The sequence below is a fragment of the Papaver somniferum genome, chromosome 7 (genome assembly GCF_003573695.1).
Source record: "Papaver somniferum cultivar HN1 chromosome 7, ASM357369v1, whole genome shotgun sequence".
Taxonomy (NCBI): Eukaryota; Viridiplantae; Streptophyta; class Magnoliopsida; order Ranunculales; family Papaveraceae; genus Papaver; species Papaver somniferum.
In genome coordinates this window covers 217,687,691-217,701,020 of record NC_039364.1, presented here as the reverse complement: position 1 = coordinate 217,701,020, position 13,330 = coordinate 217,687,691, and the positions used below count along the sequence as shown (strand labels likewise).

At 36.4% G+C, this 13,330-nt stretch overlaps 1 protein-coding gene across 1 annotated transcript; it reads left to right on the top strand.

The window, feature by feature from the left end:
- Positions 1-234: 234 nt before the first annotated feature.
- Positions 235-6,303, top strand: LOC113299577 (plastid division protein CDP1, chloroplastic-like). The gene is made up of 12 exons (XM_026548618.1): positions 235-776; positions 1,608-1,721; positions 1,846-1,983; positions 2,245-2,349; positions 2,438-2,560; positions 2,794-3,162; positions 3,277-3,372; positions 3,455-3,574; positions 4,109-4,174; positions 4,259-5,005; positions 5,469-5,659; positions 5,915-6,303. The coding sequence occupies exons 1-12, from the start codon at positions 483-485 to the stop codon at positions 5,997-5,999; spliced, it is 2,448 nt and encodes an 815-aa protein (XP_026404403.1). The 5' UTR covers positions 235-482; the 3' UTR covers positions 6,000-6,303.
- The last annotated feature ends 7,027 nt before the right edge of the window (positions 6,304-13,330 follow it).

The window sequence follows — 13,330 nt, the reverse complement described above, 5'->3', positions numbered from 1 at the left end:
CTCAACAAAAACCAGCTAACCCGTGAGCTCACGTGAACCCGCAAGCTTTATCCGGGACGGGCGCGGGTTGTAGAAATGACCATCCGTTAAGAATTTCAACCCGCAAGCTTATGCTTATATTAACCCGTAACTCGCGGGTTGGTTACAAGCCAGCCCCGTCCCGCCCGTTTGCCGGCTCTATTTCAGATGGAGTAGTTGATTTTTCCCAGTACTTTATTGGCACTGTAGAACACACTGCTGACATGGCCACATCAAGAAAAAAGCAACTCCAATCCCGTCGGCCAATTTACCTGTAAAATCCAATATGCTACTTACTCATATCACTACCCCGTAAAGTAAATCTTCCAAGGAGCACAGCAAAGAATAACGGTTCACTGGCTAGTTTTGGGTGACCAAATTTTCGCTCTAAATCATGGCAACGATCGTTCCTAAAGTATGAAAAATGGTCAAAACCTAGGGTTAGGGTTTTTGATCTGCAGATAATGGCGATGCTTACATCTCCTGCTTGTTGTAGTTGTTCTTATCTAGATGAACGTAGAAATGTAGGTGATGTGATTACTTTTTCTAGCACTAGAAGGAGAAATGTCACTTATAAGGTTCCGTTAGGGTTTGGTAGTAGTAGTTGTAAAAGGAAGATTATTAGAAGGAGAGAATTCTTTGTTTATTGCAGTAGAGGAGGAAGATTAAATGTAAATGAATTGCAGAATAATAATGTTGTTGAAAATAATGGTCAGATTCGAACTGGTGTTGTTGAGATTCCTGTTACTTGCTATCAGGTATGTTGTTGTTGAATTTATCTATCTACTTCTTTGTTTCTGTAATTTTTGAATGTTTCTAGTGCCTTTGAGAATTTATACTCTAGAAAAAATGATGCTGTTAGAAATCATTGTATTGTGTTTATTTTGTTGTTTTGGGTTCGTTTGCAGTGGAAATTAGCTGGATCAGTCTTGCATACGAGTTTTGATATGCTTAATTTTTAGCTTGATATAGATGAAAATTGCTTAAATTAGGGTTTTAAATGGGTATTTTCTGGTAGTGTATTCTTGAGTTTGGGGTGTTTTGGTAAATCCCATGGGGTCTGTCAGGAAGGCATTCAGACTGAGTTGTAGGGAGAATTCGATATAAGGACTTGCTAACGCTTTTGTGGTTTTTGTGTCTTTTGACAGTTGACTGATGCACATGAAAGTAGTGGTTTAATCTTCACCCCCACACCTATGATTTGTTGTGTAATTTTCCTTCTCATTTCAGGATGTGGATTTAGTATAGGGAAGAGTTTGTTTCTTTTACCATGAACAGGAAACCTATTGAGGAATAGTTTGATTCCCATCACATTGACGTAATTCGAGCCACCAGAGTTTGACTAGTTTGTTGTTGATTTAGTAACTTTAGTTGTTAAGGGGATTGTAGAGAATCCTCTTCTACGATTATAGGTAAACCCTCTTTTGTAAAAGCTGAGTTGAACAGTGAGCTTTATCCGGTTATAACTAGAATAGGTATTGAGTTGTGCATGAACGAGTAAAAAGTCAGGCTGTGCATTGGCAACTAAAGTTGTTATCATATTTAACTTTATGCTGTTAAGGTATTGATTTATCAAGTTCAAATTGCAGCTTATTGGTGTTACTGATCGAGCAGAGAAGGATGAGATTGTTAAGTCGGTGATGAATCTAAAAAGTGCCGATGTGGAAGAAGGGTACACGTTGGATGCTGTTGTATCTCGGCAGGTAGTTAGGAAACTAATGCAATATCATCATTTCCAAATATTATTGTTGCGCAATGGAGATGTATAGATGTATCTATTTTGCTGATTTTCATTTTCATTTCTCATTTCTTATTTTGGTTATTAAGGATCTTTTAATGGATTTGAGGGATAAGCTTCTTTTCGAACCTGAATATGCTGGTAGTGTGAGGGACAAGGTGCCACCGAGGTCTCCTCTTCGTATCCCTTGGTCATGGTTGCCGGGTGCGCTTTGCCTTCTTCAAGAGGTATATTAATTGGTCTCCAACCTCATCTTAGACAAGTATAAAGTTAGGCAGATCAGCTGGCTAATGCTATTTCTTCTCAAAAGTATGAATTGACATGCATCAAGAGCGACTTGACTTACCTTTTAAGTTAGTTTAAACATTCCTCTTGTTACTCCGTTGTTTCTCATGACATTTAAAATTTATATATTAAACTTAACTGTTCGGACATAATTTTTTTTCTACACTGGCTGAGTTTAAGCAGATACACAATTGCTACTGCAGGTTGGAGAAGAAAAACTTGTGCTAGAAATTGGCCGTGCAGCTCTACAACATCCCGACTCTAAGCCTTATATTCACGATTTGCTTCTTTCTATGGCTCTAGCTGAGGTAAGATTATCAACAAAGGTGGAAAACTCATCCTAGTCGTTAGCAGTGTTGTTATTCAATCTTTTCTTATATAGGTATTTCTTTGAAGTGTGCAATTGCAAAGAGTGGATTTGAGAAGAACAAAGTATCCCAAGGATTTGAAGCTCTTGCTCGGGCTCAGTATCTACTTAGAAGCAAAATTACTTTGGGGAAAATGCCGTTGCTGTCCCAGGTATCTATTTTAGAGTTTCTCTAACAATGTTTTCTGGTCTTTCAATTTTTATGAGTTTCTTTATTTGTTTCTGTGAGGACCTAAGTCAGGGAACTTGCGTGGGCCTTGGCAGACTATGCTGTAGGTGCCTTAAATCTTTGTAGTACACAGATGGTTTATTTACTTTACGTTGTGGGTTCCTGGATTTTCTCTATGTTGATTGCTTAAATAATTTGGTTGGAGGTGAGTTTCAGATAGAAGAATCTCTGGAGGAACTTGCACCTGCATGCACATTGGAGCTGTTAGGGATGCCTCACACACCTGAAAATGCTGAACGAAGAAGGGGAGCAATTTCAGCTTTGCGTGAATTACTTAGGCAGGGCCTTGATGTGGAAAGTTCTTGCAGAGTGCAAGACTGGTCATGCTTCTTGAGCCAGGCTCTGATTAAGCTCTTGGCCACTGAAACTATTGATCTTCTTCCATGGGAAGAACTAGCTGTTGTGCGCAGAAACAAAAAATCGCTTGAATCACAGAATCAAAGGGGTGTAATCGATTTCAATTGTTTCTACATGGGCATGATTGCTCATGTTGCTGTTGGATTTTCAAGCAAGCAGACAGATCTGGTATGTACCTCTCTTCCGAACTTTGGACCAGGAGAATGTATAAACTCTTGTTATATTTTACTTTAGTTTTTAGGCTATATTTTGGTTCTCATCTATCTGGAGTTTATTGTGTAGATCGCCAAAGCGAAAACCATATGTGAATCACTGGTAGCATCAGAGGGCATTGATTTGAAATTTGAGGAAGCTCTTATTTCATTCCTTCTTGGGCTGGTATGTTTTGCTCCCTCATTTCCTGGTATCACAAAAGTCGTCTATATTAAAATTGTTCAACAATTGAAAGTGGGGTTCACAGGGTGGTGAAGATGCAGCTATTGAAAGGCTTAGAGAGCTTGAAGTTAATTCAGGACTCGCTTCACGAAATATTGTATCAGCTGTTTCAGAAAGCGAAAGAAAAAATGGTTCTCAGTCATTGGTATGTAACATTAATTTCTAAGAATAAAAATGCATATTGGTGTACTACCGTTTATATATGCCAGATAAGGAAGCATGCTTAAAGTGGTGCATGCCATCAATGAATTATTTGGTATAGGAGCATTTGTTTCACGACTTTTATACTGTCTGTCCGCTCGTAGATATACCTCCTTGCCTATGTCACATGTCAGAACGGGTTAGTTGATACACGCGCATATCTATTTGCAAAAAATTTTGTGCATTATGTGCTATCGTGTATCATCAATTAGCGTTGTTATAAGAGATGAGTTGGCACGGATCAGCATGTATTCATCTGTTGCCACATGTGTTCGTTGTGGGGTCGTGCTGACTCATATATTAACTTGGGCGAGTGCTCATTGCTTGTTGTCATAAACTTGTAAGAAGCTGTTGATCAAGAAACGCAAAAGAAATATAATGCTAAGCAACACCAGTTGACTGCTGTAAACTAATTTCTTGCTTGCCCCTATAAAGGTTGATATTGTCTTATGCCAGACGATTTGCTGAAATTGACCAGGAATTATGGCTGAAGGATTCCGTGCTTGGTTTGTTTCCAGATACACGTGATTGTTCTGCATCCCTGGTGAGTCTTTAATTCCAGTTTTGAATGACCTTAAGATTGCTTTTACCAGAACAATGGTTGAGATAAACTATCCAAAATGTGCAGGCCAACTTTTTTTCTGGTGAAAAAAGAATTTCTAAAGGAAACAAGCAAATTAAAGGATCTCCAAAAACTGTTCAGAACTTAAATCACCGCCCGTCGTCCTTTGCCCTTTCTTCTGACATGGCAGATTCTGGTGACCGTCATCTGAATTCTTCTCGACATCTTGGGGTGGCAGTTAAGCAACTAGCTCCATCTGATCTTCAGAGTCCATTAATGGCTGGGAAAACCAGTAATCTCAGTGGTACTAGTTCACCTTCTATACAACTAAAGAGAAACCTTGGAACTCATCATAAAAATATGTGGGGAGGCTGGTCATTCCTGCTAGATATTCTTGGAAAAATCACTTTTGGAACAGTAGTAGGGTTCTTTGTGTTCTCAACCTTTAAGCTGTCTAGGCGCATCTCTACTAGCCCTAAGATGGACGTAAGTAGCCTTTATGAGACCAGAGATCCTTCTCTTGATTCCAAAGCTGGTCCTGCTTGTATTGATAGGAGTGGCGTAGGTGAAAGGTTCAGGAAGCTACTAGTAATGTTTAAGAATCCAAAGCATCACAGAGAGGGGATAACAACACAAAGTTCATCTCCTGTTGTTGATATGTTACGTTTTACCAAACTGCACAAAAGACAAATGCCTGTGGATGAAGCTGAGGCCCTTGTAAAACAGTGGCAAGCCATCAAAGCGGAAGCTCTTGGACCTGACCACGAAGTTGAGAGCCTTTCTGAGATCCTTGCTGAATCAATGCTTGCGCAGGTAAACACCAAAGGTGTCTAAATATCCTTTTCCGTTATTTAGTTATTTAATTTATTCGTTGAACAATCAATAGTCAATACAGACGCACTGAGTAAATATAAAACTTGAGGTCCCATTTCTATAGAAGAAACAGATAACTAGGGGAACTCTCTGGAATTCCATAATTTGATATGCTGATGAGTTAGCCACTGGTTCAGAGTCTACTCTAAAATTTAGGAAACTCATCTTCAGGCAGCTTGCAAATATGCCCTTGTTTTAGCAAAAACAAAACAAAAAAAAATCTGCAAATAGGTCAAGCATCTGATGAACTTATAGTTTTGCCAAAAAGGATCTAGAAATATCTAATTCTGAGGTGTTCCGGCTCTTTTATGTCCACAAACTGCTAGAAGTATGTAATCAGCCAATAACTTTCTTTCTTCTCTATTCAATATAAGTAACATCCTCGCTGCTTGCTTAATGACAGTGGCAAGCTTTGGCTGACTCGGCAAAAGCCAAATCATGTTTTTGGAGATTTGTGTTGCTACAGTTGTCTGTTGTTCGGGCAGAAATCTTGTCAGATGGCAAAGGTGAGGAGATGGCTGAAATTGAGGCTCTGTTGGAGGAAGCAGCAGAGCTTGTTGACGAGTCTCAACCCAAAAACCCAAATTACTATTGGTAATATTGTCATATATTTGGACTAATTTGCTTCAGTTTCTATCTTTATTTTAATATACTTCCTGTTTCATGGGGTTAGAAAATATTTTATATGTGCCAGTGCTTTTCACAAAGTTGTGTTTATTACCAGAAATGTTAATTTTCTGACCCACGTCTAGCGTGGATCAAGAAGACCACTTCAAGTGTCTCCCCCGATGTCATACTGGTTAGGATTTTAGATTCCCTTTTCTTGATGATACCATTTCTTTTGTGCAGCTCGTATAGAATTAGATATGTTCTGAAAAGACAGTATGATGGTTCATGGAGGTTCTGCTCATGGGGTATCCACACTCCAGCATGATTTGGCTTGCTGCATTCGTCCTGCGATCCTTAGATGTGGGTGGAAATGAGGGCAAGATATACATCCGGAAAGCATAGGAGTTTTGGCAAATGTTAACCACTGTTGATTCTTGTATATCATAGGGTAGTAAATTCTTTTAGCTCTTGTTCATTCTGGATCTTTTTGTCCGTGCAATGGATAATTGGTGTATTAGCCATTTCCCATGCAGGTGTGAGTGTTTTCTTACTTTGAACTTTTACCTCCGAATCCATCCACGTCCATAGATGAATTACATATCTAAATCCACGTCATTAGAGCTCTAATTGTATGATATGCAATCTGCATCTTTTCTGTGAACTTATTAACAAGCTAGTTTAGCAGAATCATCAGTCCTTAACCCATTTAACAGTTTTTAATCAAATACAAGGAGGTGAACCACAACGGCTGTTGTGCTTTTGCAGTGTTAGTTTAGCATCAAGATTAACATTGGAACCACAACTGTTTTATACTTTTGTTCATTGGTTTTGTTTTCTCTCTCTTTTCCCTTTAATGTTTTGAGGATGAAACTGATTGTACACTTCTAGGACATGAAAAGGATTGCCTCTTGAGTTTAAGGAGTTACTTCTCCTGTGATTTTTGGTTTATAACACAAGGACTAGCACCATAACTGACCGCATGAGGATACCATGCAAAAACGGTTCCCTCACATTTTCCCACGGCGGGCCCAAAAGTGGCCCCTTCAATTCCTAAGAGGGTCCGGCCTCGCCCCTATTGAGGGGGCTGTTCTTGCATAGTTTTTCCGTGCGATCTGTGTAAAATGACTCGACTAGTACAAGATATGGTGTTTGCGAATTTCAAAGATAATCCTCGTGTTGCAAATAGGTAAATAAAAGAAGTTGAAAATTGGACGAGCATTTCTGACATAATATTAGAAACTTATAAATGGATTTATCTGTGAGAAGGAACATCGTGCTCAGAGACGAGCCAAGATTTTAATAGAGATGGTACAAGAAAAAATGATACACGGCAAAATAAAGAAACCAGCAAAAATTAAAATTACATTGCACATCAAGGATTGTTTTATGGTCACCTAATAGTGGTTGATAGCAATCAAATTATCGACACCCAAGGTACAACCTCAACCAGCAAGAGGTCTTGGATGAAGATATGTGTTTTTTTTAGTATGCTGAAGCAAATATCAAAGACTTTGTGTGAGTGTAACTAGTGTCGGTCAATAACTAACTAACTAATTATTACGAATAACATTCAAACTCGATTTACAATAATTTTACAGTAACAAAATTTTAAAATTTTCTAAATGGCTGATTGCAATTGATGTGTCTGTTATTTTAGCATTAAAATTTAGACTAAATGTTTACCTGAATTTAGACTAGTTGATAATGAACGGTGGATCAACTGAAGTTAAAATAGGCTCTACACCTTGGAACTCTGATATAAACAAAATGGACATTGGTTAGTATTAAGCCATGCATGATTAAGGCAACAAAAAAATGAACATACTGAAGGTTCTTACTAAAGATGAAATGATTCTCAAGATACTTTTGATTTTGTCATCCGCAAAACACATGATCATTCTATTATATGAAACTTCTAAATTCAGTTTAGAGGTCCAACCAAAGACAAAAAATGCATCTTCATAACGCCCGCGGTCATGAAAAGAAGTGAATTGGAGAATAAAGAGACGAGCTACCGACACTCAAGTAGATAAATTCCATGTCGAGAAAGATATTAAGTGGCATCAAATGTTTACAACCAGAAATCTTAGTTGATCGAGAAACAAGATTTATTTGAGACATTACAACGAGTGCTTTATTCTACGAGGTGCAAAAATCAATTGGTCACTGGTTTGGCATGCAAAACTAACACCTAGGACCAGTAGAGAATTTTAAGACTAAGGGTGTGCAACTGTACACCCTTGCTCTGCATTGCCTCCACCCCTGATCATGCTGGATGTAAAGTCTGTTTAAAGTGAGAATGCACTTTTCCACCTGCAAACAAGTGCATCAAGGGGTTGCATGTTATTGCACCAGGGATGCAATATTACCGGTTCAACTTGACTAATCCCACCTTGCTTTATATAGTTTCTCCGCTACTTGATTTGACTTGGTCATAATCTCGATTTCCAAAAAAATATAGCATATAAATTTTACTCATACGTATTTTTAGTGATAATTGTTAGAAATTTTTACAGTAATCACAAAGAATCATAGTTAGTTTAAGCTAATCTTTTATTGGTTTACTATAAATCAGATTACTGATAAACCATATTAAGGTAAAACTAAGGTTCAATGAAGTGATTAACATTATCTTTAGGTTAATAATGTATTAGGTTAACATCCTTAGGTATCATATAACTCAGCAAGTGAGGTGTCACCCAACTAATGATGGATAGGTTAGATGACACATGACTGATGACTATGGCTCACGCTTAGCCTCTTGTATATATGATGTTTTTTTAGATCCCATCACTTAAGCAAGAGAAACTAAAAGTTGAAGTCTAAGTTTGAAAACTTAGTTATAATGTGTTTTCTTCGTGTAGTTTAAGTATACCTAATGTTATGCTATAATTCAGATGAATCATTCCAGTAAAATATGTACAAATTACTTTCTACTGTTTTGTTTAAGTTGTAAAAATGATAACATTAGGATTTATATATGTTTCAACGTAAAGTATTTATATAGTCATGTTTATGTTTAAATTACAATAATCATTGAGGTTAAAACTCTAACATTCAATTTTGATTTCCTCTAGTTAGTACTTATTTTACAACTACGGTAAGTAAGATTGAAATACTGAAATTGTTTAGCTTTTCTGAAAAGTTGGATAAGGTTTTAGTGGCATAATATTTTTATATGTTGTTAAAGAGTATATCTAAATGACGATGTATAATTTACTTCATTTATCACAAGTGTTTTTCAAAATTCAATGGGAGTCAGACAATTATTATCATCCAAAAGGGATCTGAGATCAGATGTGGACTTTAATTCTTATAAAAAAAACTTTTATCTCATGTGGTTTTCTGTTAGTAATTATGATTCATTATTAGGTTCCGATGCATTACAACAAAGACTGTTTGGTAAAGATTTTTCACATATAACATATTTGTCTTCTTTATAAGAGTTTACAAAATGTAATTTGTTTTGAATCAATATTGAGTCTGGAATCTGGATATAACTTTTGTATGACATAACATTTCTCAAAGGTGAAGTAATGACAATATATGAGTGTTAATCATTTTTTTGGTGTCGTATAATCTGCATAAAGAAAATCCTTATTTTAACCATATATAATTTTTGTATATTAATTGATTGGGCACCAATCAATCTTTTGAGAATAATTTTATGCTATGCATTTGTAGATGGTAAATTTAGAAAAAAGGGTAAAATAGTCATTTAAGGTCACTCCAAAAATTACAACAAAGTCATGACCACGAAGACTAAGACCTCAACATATGGATAAGGCTCTGTCAAAGTTCATACTACCGCATCCTAGCACATATAGCCGAAGTTCAGTTTATGCGCCAAGGCCAACGTTCGAAGCCCAATGTCCGTAGTACAACGTTCAAAGCTCGAGTAAAAGAGGCCTAAACCGTCTGATCATTTGTAGACTGAAATTTTACTCTTATGAGGGAGCCTCCAATTAGCCGCATATGAGCAAGATTTCGCTCAACCTTATATGATCAAGATAGCGTTCAACCACATATGAGCAAGTCTGTACTCAGCCACATATGTGCAAGGCTCCGCTCGCCGCCCTCAGGAGAAAGCCTCTGCTCAGGCACGTACCATCAAGTCTCTCTCGCATGCTCATGAACAAGACTCAAATACTGGTCTCTCAAAACTCGGTCCTTAGCCTCAGAGCCTATAGACACAGTCATAGTACAACATCCGCGCAAGATACACCAGTCATGCAATTATTATTCTCATGACGCATCCACGGATGATTCCATGAACATGAGCGAGATTTAAGTGTCCAGTGAGCGCGACTCACATATCGGCCTCACGAGCATGACTCAAGCCTTACCTGGGCCTCATGACTGATTCCTAGTACATCCTTATGAAATACATTGATCATGTCTCTTCATGAGTCTCTTTACTGAATCCTAGTACATCCACACGCGATACGTTAGTTATGTCTGATCCATATATGAACATTATTTGCGACTTGCTCTTAGCAAATCCACATGATGTCAGATAAAATAGTTATTTCTGACCTATCTAATGGTACTATTTTGATGTAAAAATTATTTTTTACTTGATTTCAATTAATGCTCATATTTTAATCAAATCAATTAATTAGCGGTTCAGTCTTCTCTTGATCGGTCCAATCGAGTTGACGAGCTTGAGGGTCATTACAAAAGGATCTCCATTTGAGGCACGAAGGATCATATATTTATTGATTTTTTTTTCTTCAAATCATGTTGAACATGATAGTTAGCTCAATTTGAAACATGTATGGTTGTAAAGATCGGTTGGCATCGTAAAGTTAAAGCTTTCTATATTAAAGTGTAAGATATAACTCATGATAATGGATTAAATTGAAAATGTACGACAGTAAAGTTAAAGAAAAATAATTCATCTAGTTTTATAACTATAGAAATAGCACATGGATCCTGTAAATGGTGTACAGATATTTATGGTCGAACCTTAGAGTACTTTTTAGCCAAAATATGCATTTTCCAATAAAAGTCTGTTGTTTCTCCAGGTGGGAAATGTTAAAATTTTTGTGATTAAACACCAGATCATGTTTAGTTTAAGTTAATCTTTGATTGAATTACTCTAAGTCATACAAGTGATAAACCATACTAAACTAAGATTAAGGTTTACGTAAGTGATTAACATTATCTTATGTTAATATCATGTTAAGGTTAACCACCTTAAGGGTCATATGACTCAACAATGAGGTATCAATTAATGATGGGTAAGTTGGATGCACATGGATGATAACTAAGACTCACTTCTAGCCTCATGTATATATGTGTTCTGGTTTTCCTATCACTTAAACGAGATAAAATAGAAGTTGAAGCCTAAGTCTGAAAACATAGTTATAACCTGATGTAAATGATTCCAATAAAGCTTGTACAGATTACTTCCTATAATTATAGTTTTGTTTATGTTGTTGAACATGCTGACACTAGGGTTTATATCTGTTTCAGCATAAAAAAATTGTATAATCATATTTATGTTTAAATTACAATGACTATTTGAGGTTAAAATTCTAACAATAACAATTCTTGCCGTTGTACACTAAGTTCATGTTTGAAACAAGAAACTACGACATTGCTATGTACTTTTGTGAAAATTAGGAAAAAACCGTAGTTCAAGCGTTCAAAATCATTTTAGGTAGTTCAACCGAGCCCTCAATGTTATCTAGTCTAATTCTTTTAATGTAAATGTATTAATCATTTTAAGATTTCTTCTTGCAGTATTTTACCAGTAAAAAAGACAACAAAGTACACGATTATACAAATGATTACCAATTGCTTTAACTTATTGTCATTGACATTCCCTAAACATATAACAGATCGACCAAAGATTCGTCAAAAGATGTACCAAATATCTTGGGAAATTCTTGAGGTTGGTCCTCTCCCTCCGTTGTCAGAAAGAAACGAAAGCTTAAATAGTTAGTAAGCTTACGCCTTCGACATCTGAATCTGACTTGAAATCAGCTCGAGTCAAGTTCTGATTGTTTGCTTTCTTATTTTTTAAAATTTTGATTCGAGGTCTGGCTCAACTTATACATTATGTAACCTACTCGCGGGGTCTACTTCTGACTGGACCAAGTCCAATTCTATAAGAGATAGTAGAGGGGCCAGAAGTGGAGTCAGCCCAAGGGTCTAACTAGGGCAAATAAAAAGCATCTTTGTAATTAATAATAAATAAATACAAGGATGGAATAGTAAATTGTCAAAGTTGAAACACAAAAACCCTAGTTAATCAGGCCTCAAACAGTTGTTAATTGACTAAAATCCATTCCTCTGTATAAAACTATAAACAATTTGTTTTTGTTTTAACCACGTTTCTTTTGTTTGCTTCGCTTATTCTAAAAGATTTCTTTTTGTGTCTTTACATCTATCTTTTTTTAGTTGTTTCTTCGTTATCAACGAAAAGCAAAAGGAAGATATTGCAAAAGACTAATTTGTATCTCCATCAATCTACAAGCTCCTCTCTTTAGATCTCTTCAGAGATATAAAGGACTCGATGGAGACACATCTCACATCAATACACAAAATATCTTTTCATAGATATAGCCTCATTTTGATACATAAGGATCTCTTTTGATGTCATTAAGGAGTCTCTTTCGAGACACAAAGAATTGATTTAAAGTACATATAAAGGTTCGTAAAGTTATTGAGTATTATTTTAAAGTAATGATGAACATTGTTAGAGCATTGATCGGTCGAACTCGCATGCGTTGCTATCTCAAGCATGTTTGTCAATGTTAGTGATCAAAACTATAAGTCTTGATTTCTAGCCTACTTATAGATGTCTCAGACTAGGACATAGATTGTGTATTTGAGCATTAGACTTCACAGTGTTCATCATTTGAAGACAAAGAACTACTAAGGGGATCTTGTGGATCTTCATCAACAAAAGGTATGTGGAGACTGAAACTCATCTATCACCTGGAACATCTATTTCTACTCTATCTCCTATATTGATACATAAGTCGTATTACGATATAGTTTTCAATTATACACATTTGAGATTTCGAGCTGAGTTTAACTCGCATACATATTTCTCGAGATATGTGTTGGCAAGCTTTCGCTTCGACCATGTTCATCTTAAATTCTTGACGAAAGTCAGAATATGACCATGTGAAAATTTCCAAGTAAACATCTTACATGGTTTGTGTGATACAATCATTTGATGTAAACTTGGAATGTTTCGTTTCAATATCTTGAAAATTTCTTTGATGCTAATAGTATGTGGAAACATCTATTGTCATCCTCTAAAAAAGTTTCAATGATTGAAATATAGAGATTAGAATCAAGTAACCATGTTTGGATATAAACATAGTGTGTTTTCACATTTGTGTGTAAGTCCAAAATCGGGAACCTGGAGTATGCGTACCCGTATGCGTACTGGCGGTTGTTGGATGTCTGGGAAAGTATGCGTACCCGTACTCATATTGGCGGAAGTCTCACGTCCATGAATTTCTGCTGGAGTTTGGAAGTATGAATTAGTATGCGCATCCATACGCGTACTGGCGTAACCAAACTCGGTTCGGCTACTTAACTATGCATACCCGTTCGCGTACTTGAGTGGGTTACTTTATAAAGTCGGTTGTGTACATGAACTTAAACATTTATATAATAAAGAATGTAATCTTT

What these genes read in the sequence shown, in the direction of transcription:
- LOC113299577 (XM_026548618.1), top strand. Translation starts at nt 483, where the DNA reads ATGGCGATGCTTACATCTCCTGCTTGTTGTAGTTGTTCTTATCTAGAT. An exon ending in TTTCTATGGCTCTAGCTGAG is followed by an intron (nt 2,350 to 2,437) that starts GTAAGATTATCA and finishes ATTTCTTTGAAG; the next exon opens with TGTGCAATTGCAAAGAGTGG. An exon ending in TTTCATTCCTTCTTGGGCTG is followed by an intron (nt 3,373 to 3,454) that starts GTATGTTTTGCT and finishes TGGGGTTCACAG; the next exon opens with GGTGGTGAAGATGCAGCTAT.